At 32.7% G+C, this 7,926-nt stretch overlaps 1 protein-coding gene across 1 annotated transcript; it reads left to right on the plus strand.

Moving 5' to 3' along the window:
• Positions 1 to 1,918: 1,918 nt before the first annotated feature.
• LOC131076839 (uncharacterized) lies at positions 1,919 to 2,338 on the plus strand. The gene has a single exon (XM_058014175.2). It carries the CDS (start codon positions 1,919 to 1,921, stop codon positions 2,336 to 2,338), a length of 420 nt encoding a protein of 139 aa, XP_057870158.2.
• Positions 2,339 to 7,926: the final 5,588 nt, after the last annotated feature.

Here is a 7,926-nt window from a genome sequence, read left to right on the forward strand (position 1 = left end):
CGCTACCAAAATTATATCTTTTTTGCACGAGCATCAAAATTTCAATCACTTTAATAAAATCAAACTTGAAATGAAGTTCATTGATAACTTTGTTTTGATTTCATGTTTTGCCACTTTATTTTGAATTCTTTTATGTGTTATATTTGAGGTTAGCTTTGGTTTTGGAATAAGAGGTTTTAATTGATTTTTCTCTATTTTACATTTTTTAAACTCGTATTTAGATTTTAAAAATTTAATTGGACAAATATAATCCCTTTTCTAACTCCATTGACTGCTTTGTCTATTGTTGTGGTTTCTAGCTAACTTCTTAATGTAGGTTCTTTCTCCACTTTGAGTGGTTTTTGTGATCAAGTTTTTATAGGTGCTTCCAATGGCAAAACATAGTTCAAGATTGCATCTAAAGAAGTCGAGAGATTATTTTTGATATATAATACCCTATAGTTTAGTTGTGGACAAAAAACATATTTTACAGAGGGTCTAAATTGGTGATATTATATGATGTGATGATGTTAGGGAGTGCATGTAGAGGTGAAAATCATAGACAATTTAGATTGGGAAAGGTAGAGTAAGGAGACAACATTATCTTTGAATTATGTTATTCGAATGAATACAATTATTAGCTCTTTTTTTATTAATTAAAAAAAAAAACCTCAAATAAAATCTTAAATCACATATATATCATATATATATCTAAATCTTTTGTTTTTTCATATATTTTATTAAATTATTTAGTATAACAACACATAACATATATTTATAATTTGAGCTCATAATTTAAAGTTGTAAAACAAATAGTTAATAATATTTCTACAAATATAAATATCAACGAATAAAACAAATCCCAAATCATGAGCATGCTGGAATAGTTGTGATAGCATTTGTTTATTTAATGACCATGATTTTAAAGTTGGTAGTGTTGATTGTGAACACCTTAACTCAATGAAATATATTCTTTAGATCTAAAAAGTGAAAAATCATGCTCCACTAGTTGTGATAGATTTTGTTAATTTAATGATCAATGTTTTTAATAGTATAACACTAATAGTTATGACATTAAAGTTGTTAGTGTTGATCATGAGCTCAATAATTCAATGAAAAAATATGCTTTAGATATAAAAAGTTCAAAAAAATCATGAGATGTCACATTGCACTCATAAAACATAATTTAGTGTACAACTACCTATCTAACTTATTTTTAATGTGACATCATATTTGACGACCTTACCCTAAAGCTTACTTATATGCAAGAGACTTGCCAAATAAGCTGTTGTAAAAAACTAAGAGTGTCAATGGACCCTTGGTCTGCTGATGAAGTAGATCATGCCCCACGTGTCTTTGCTCTTAATCAAAGAGGTTTCACCCTGCCTAAAACTCATGCTCCGTATCGGATAGCTTACACACTAGCATTAGATCTCCATGCCTCAAGTTATGTCATAAAACCTTAAAGTTATGTCATAAAACCTTAATTATATGGGAGAGACTTATGAAATAAGCTGCATAATACAATTTGTAATATCTGTTGTCTAATCAGTAAGGCTGGATTAATTTAATGACAACCTCTAAATTTGTAATAATAATAATAATTGAATCCAACCTAGGAAGTACAAACCGATGCACCTAAAGCTTGCACTTTAGCCTTAGATCTCCACGCCTCAAGTTATGTGTGGACAATTTATCTGGATAAGACAGATCCTAGTCACCATTTCCAAAAATCTGCATCCCTATCATCCAACTTAGAGATAATCGGTTCTGCCACATTGTTCTTGATATCATCTACAAACAATGTTAAAAAAATGTTGGTATCCCATCACAAATTGCCTTCTTCAGTCCATAAATTTCTGAACTCTGTAGAGACAGAGCAAGCACAAGAGAAGTCACATAATCTTCACTTCCTGCTATAATCTTGAAGATCAGAGAAATGGGAAATGTATCATCCATGCTTACAAGCCATGAAATAGAGGAGGTCCAGCAGCACTGCAATTACAAGTTCTCACACCAGCAGATTGTTTCGTTTTATCAGCAATTCTGTGCACTTGACAGAAATAGGAAGGGCTTCATAACAGAAGATGAACTGGTATCTTCTGTGCCAGAGTTTGGGGTGAATCCCATCTGTCAGACATTAATGGGGAGAATGTTAAATGGCTTGAACTTCAAAGATTTTGTTTTGGTTTTGTCAATCCTGAGATCTGGGTCTTCTTTGTTTGCTGAAGAGCAGTCTCAGCAAGTTATGGAGAAGGCAGGATATTATTCAGAGAACAGTGTTTGGAAAATTGAAGATTTTGTCAGAATCAATGGCACTTCTGGGGTGAAGATGGATGTTGGAATTGCAGGAAATTGATTGATCTGTGTGATTGTAGTTCTTTTCTGCCATATATGTTTTAATGGTGGTGTATATAATTTGTTGTTGTAGATTTTGCCAGTGGCAAATGAAATTTGATGTTAGATTGGAGAGTCTACCTATTGGTAGATGAACCAGGTTCTAATCTGAGTGGAGGTACAAGTATGTAATAGATTTCTGGATTACACTGCTCTGAAATTTTTTTCATCAAAGTTTTGGATCATTGATATAAGCAATTGATCTTCAGTGTCACCAGACCAAGAAAGTATGTTTTAACTAAGTTAGAGGTTTTAGTTTGCTCTTCTAAATTTAGATGTGGATTTGTAAGCTCAAATCTCTGGCATTCTCTGTATGATAAAATGCAGAAAAGAGTATTGTCTGATTTATGCATGCATAATGAAATAAAAATTGGAAAATTATTTTTAAATTATAAGTATATATTATCTGGCTTTTTTAATATTTTGTGTGTAATATCTAAGCATCACTAGCTCATCCCAGTCGTTTTAGTTACTTAGGAGCATGAGTCTTAAGTTGAAACATCTTCGGCTAAGAGTCAAAAGACTGAGGGGCATCCATTTTACCAATAGGAGCATGAGCCTTAAGCTGAAACATCTTCTGCTAAGATCCAAACGATTGAGGGGCATCCATTTCGTCAAATTTGGAGTCTTACACTCAATAAGACTTGATTTTTGATGGGTTCTTTAAGAAACTTTCAACTTCACCAACAGACCAAGGGCACATTGATTTCTTTTGTCTATGTTACTTTGCTAGTTAATGGAATTATACCAACATCTCTTCTCATCCACCTTCTAACATTTGGGATGTAGCTTGAGATTTTAATTTTTAGCAAAGATAAATTTTTTTCATTTAAAATTATATATTTGTATTGATTTTGATGTTTTAAAAAAGAATACATTTTTAAGCAAAATTAAAACATATTTAATTGTTTTACATGCAAAAATAAAATGATAATATAAATATTTGTATAGGGAAGTTTAACTTAAGATATTAAGGATATGTTTAGAGTTTAAATATCCACAAAAGTTATAAATTATATATAGATATATTAAAAATTTCAACATTCGCAATGTATATACCTTTCACATTAAATTTGAATTAGTCAATTACAAATTTAATTCTATATAATTAATTTTGATATATAACATCAAATTTTTAAATGAAGTATTATTGATTTAATATGTATCCCTATTTTTCCCATAAACCCAATTATTCATCATTTATTGTGTTTATCAATACATATACTCCTAAATATCCCCCACCTTATTTCTAGCACCTCTTTGTCCAAAGTCAATTCCATAGATACAAGATAAATCATGGGCTCATAGAATTAATCTTTAAATTTTTTTATATTTCCAACCCTTATCACCACTCATTGTGAGCTAATGAAACACGTGATTGTGTACTATATCATTGTGTGCTTGTATTTAAAGGCATTCAATTGCATCCATTAATCATACACAAACATCATTCAAATATTATTCACAATTAAGAAAGGGGCATGTTAAATTAGAATTTACATGTTCACTAGAGAAAAATTTACATAATTAAAACATGTTTTTTTTTTGTTTTTTTTAATCATTGACATGATGAATGAGAACTTAAACCCTAGAAATTCCAACTACCCTACAAATATATGTAGCATAGTAGCTTTAATGAACTAGAGAGCAACATCATTAAATCAACAAGATTATATCTACTTGGAAAAATAGACACAAAAGTTATTTAAGTTGTGAACTCAAGTAAGAGATTGTCCAAATCCTAAAATCTTCATCAAAATCATTTTCATTTTTAATACTAATGTAAAATTACAAATGGTGATGGATATTTTATCTATGTTTTTTTATATGTCTACATCTTTTTGGATTAGCCCAAATTTTTCCTTATTCAAATTTATTTTCCTTTGCAAACTTGTCACTTCTTATATGATCTAGTTTTTCGCTAGGATTTTTCATAATAATTACTTTTCAATTTCATTTTTTTATTGAATTAGTGAAATAACAATTTAGCATCATCGGATCATTAAAATAAAAAAATTTACAACATTCAAGATATTCTATTGAAATTATATCAAATAAAATATTAATAATTTAAAGCATGATGCAAATTAATGATTTATGGTATTTTTTTCTAGATTCAATTTATAATCATTTTAAATTTTAAAAAGATATGTTTCTATTATATGTTGATGATTTCTTGGAAATAAATTAGTAAATGATCTAGGATGTCTATTGCACATAGATAATTTTGTATTTTTCAATTGAATATTTTTTTAATTTAGTTTTTTATCAATAAATAGCAGTTATGGGGTTGCACCCTTTGTATTACTATAATTGAAAATATTACATCTGTAATTGATAATATGTTATACATCCAACCATATCAAACTACTACCCCTTTCCCCTAAAGACATAAACCCCCTACCCCTTAATAGGTATCTGAGACAAAGCAAGATGTCTCACAAGCCAAAATGGAGACAGTTGGGTTTGTCCCATGTAGGTCCAAGGTTTGATTCATCTGCACACTACGTTTGAGCCTCGACTTGCAACTCCGGTGGACTAGTCTCGCCTCTGCTCGCCCCCTCTATCCCCCAAAACCTGGCACAAAAATAAGCCCAGGGCAAAGGTGGTTGAGGTCGCTAGGCAGAGTCGCAAACCATAAGGTCGGGGATACCACTGGGTTATCAAAAAAAAAAAAACAACAACAACAACAACCTGAACCAAATATTTCTAGTACTGCAAAAACATACCAATCTTTACATCTGCTCATCTAACACCAAGTTTTGATTGCCCAAACTCGAACATATATATTATTGATGATTTGTCCTAAGAAAGAAAGAAAACTAGTATGTAATTCCCATGCTACTGTGAACACCACAACACAACAACAAAGATCAATGGATCAGATTTTGATAAAACATCAAAATTTATTGAAGTTGCCAACTGGGGTACCCTCACACTGCCAAGTTAGACATCCTATTGATTTGATACCAGGAAATCCACTGCCTAATGAACTAGTGTACCGAAGGTCAGCACTAGAAAATGATGAAATTAAAAGGCAGATACAAGAATTGATTCAAAAAGGACATATCCATCCAAGTGCATCACCTTGTGGTAGCCCAATTGTTCTGGTAAAGAAAAAGGATGGGACGTGGAGACTTTGTATTGACTATCGGGCATTGAATAAAATCACAGTGAAAAATAGATATCCAATCCCTTGGATAGATGACCTTTTGGACCAACTTAGCAAGGTAAAAAACTTCACTAAAATTGATTTGAAATTTGGGTACCATCAAGTACCAATTGATTCAGCAGATGTGTGGAATACTTCTTTTTAATCTAAGGAGGGTTTGTTTGAATGGTTAGTGATGCATTTTGGCCTAACGAATGCCCCAACCACATTCATGCGGATGATGAATGATGTAATTAGACAATTCACTGATTCGTTTGTAGTGGCATACCTATATGACATACTTATTTTCAACAAAACTTGGGAGGAGCATCTGCACACATGTGGAACAAGTACTTTCAACTCTGCAAGATCATGGACTTTATGAAAATAAAGAAAAATATTCCTTAGGTATGCAGAGCATTGAATATTTGGGATATGTTATTGACAATGAGGGTGTTCATGTTTATTCTAAAAAAATACAAGCGCTTAAGGATTGGCCTTGTCCTAGAAATCTCACAAAGTTACATAGCTTCCTTGGGTTGGCAAATTTTTATCGTAGATTTGTGTTTGGATTTTTACATTTGTCTTGGCCTTTAAATCAGTCACTGCGAGGAGGAGTGCAAGCCAAATTCAAGTGGACAAGTTCTCAACAACAAGCATTAGATGAGTTAAAACAAAGGTTATGTTTTGCACTAGTTTTATCTCTTCCTGACTTACAATAGTCATTTGAAATAAAAATTGATACATCAGAGTACGCTTTAGGAGAAGTCCTCATGCAACATGGCCATCCAGTTGCATACCATAGTGATAAATTTTCTGATATAGTGTGTAGATATCCCACCTACGACAAGGAGCTATATGCCATTATTCAAGATTGTAAGCAATGGAAGCATTATATTTTGGGTAAGGAAACTGTCATCCACACAAATCACAAGCCTCTTCATTTTTTGCAAACACAAGGAAAGTTGCAGAATGATAGGCACCAAAGATGGTCAACCTATCTTCAACAATTTCACCTCAATATTCGCCATAAGAAAGGGAACACTAATAAAGTAGAAGATTGTTTGAGTAGGCCTCCAATTGTAGCTATAAGTATGGTGCTAGAATCACGTGGTCACCAAACTAAAACTTGGGCTCATTTGTATGGGCATGATAATGATTTTTTTTTATGTTTACAATCAACTTGTGGAGGGTAAACATGTGAATGATTTCTATTTGTAGGATGGCATGCTTTGCCACCTTGGCCTAATTTGTGTGCCCAATGAAGAGCACAAGAAGTTGCTATGGGAAGCTCACTACAACAAGGTTTTAGGTCAGTTTGGAATAGGTAAGACTACTGCTATACTCCAAAGATATTTTTATTGGCCAAAAATTAAGAGTGATGTAATTTCATACATTCAAGCTTGTACAACATGTGCTATTGCAAAGCTTGCCAATCGTAAGTTAGGTTTATAGTCACCACTTCCTATTCCAGAAAAACCTTGACACTCAGTTTCTATGGATTTTATGTTTGGCCTTCCTACCACCAGACAAGGGCATGATTGTGTGTATGTTGTGGTAGATGGATTTTTAAAAATGGCAATAATAGTGGCTTGTAAAAAGGTAATTTTTGTAGAGGACACTGCAAAGCTCTTCTTTGAGCATGTTTGGGTTCATTTTGGTCTTCCAAACAACATTATTTCAGATGGGGATAGTAGATTTATCAACAAGTTCTAGTCTTCACTATGGGAAAAGATGGACACAAAATTAACAAAGTCTACTGCCTTCCACCCTCAAACAGATGGTCAAACAAAGGTAGTAAATCAAATGATCATTCAAATTTTACGCATGTATCATTCAAAGCATCCCCACACATGGGATGAAAGCCTTCCATATGTTCAACATAGCTACAAAAAGTCAATTCACAGTCCATTTGAAGTTTGTCTTGGTTATCAACCATTAGCACCCATGAATGTTGTCATACCAAACATTCAGCCTGATTTGGTTTAATGTGTAGATAAGGAGGAAGACAAGGCAATAAGGTTTATTGACAGAATCCACCACTTGCATCAAAGGGTTGATGAAATCTTGGAGCACCCCAATAAGAAGTACAAGGAGCTCGACATGATGAGCATTGAACCCCCCATAGTTTTCAAATTGGGGATAAGGTGCGGTTGCATATTCAGAAAGAGAGATTGCAAGGTCCCAACAGGAAGCTTTGTCCTCTTCATTATGGCCCATATAAGATCATCAAGCAAGTTGATGATAATGCATTTGAGCTCAACTTACCCCAATTTTTGGGTATTCATCCAATCTTCAATGTAGAACTATTGAAGGCTTCTTTTCCTCCACTGTTGGATGTTATTAATATTGTTGAGACAATTAGTAATACATAATTGAATCCGGAAGCTACATATCCA

This window comes from Cryptomeria japonica, chromosome 10 (genome assembly GCF_030272615.1).
Source record: "Cryptomeria japonica chromosome 10, Sugi_1.0, whole genome shotgun sequence".
Classification (NCBI taxonomy): Eukaryota; Viridiplantae; Streptophyta; class Pinopsida; order Cupressales; family Cupressaceae; genus Cryptomeria; species Cryptomeria japonica.

Excerpts from the sequence above, each read along its gene's own strand:
- LOC131076839 (XM_058014175.2), top strand. The coding sequence starts at position 1,919 with ATGGGAAATGTATCATCCATGCTTACAAGCCATGAAATAGAGGAGGTC.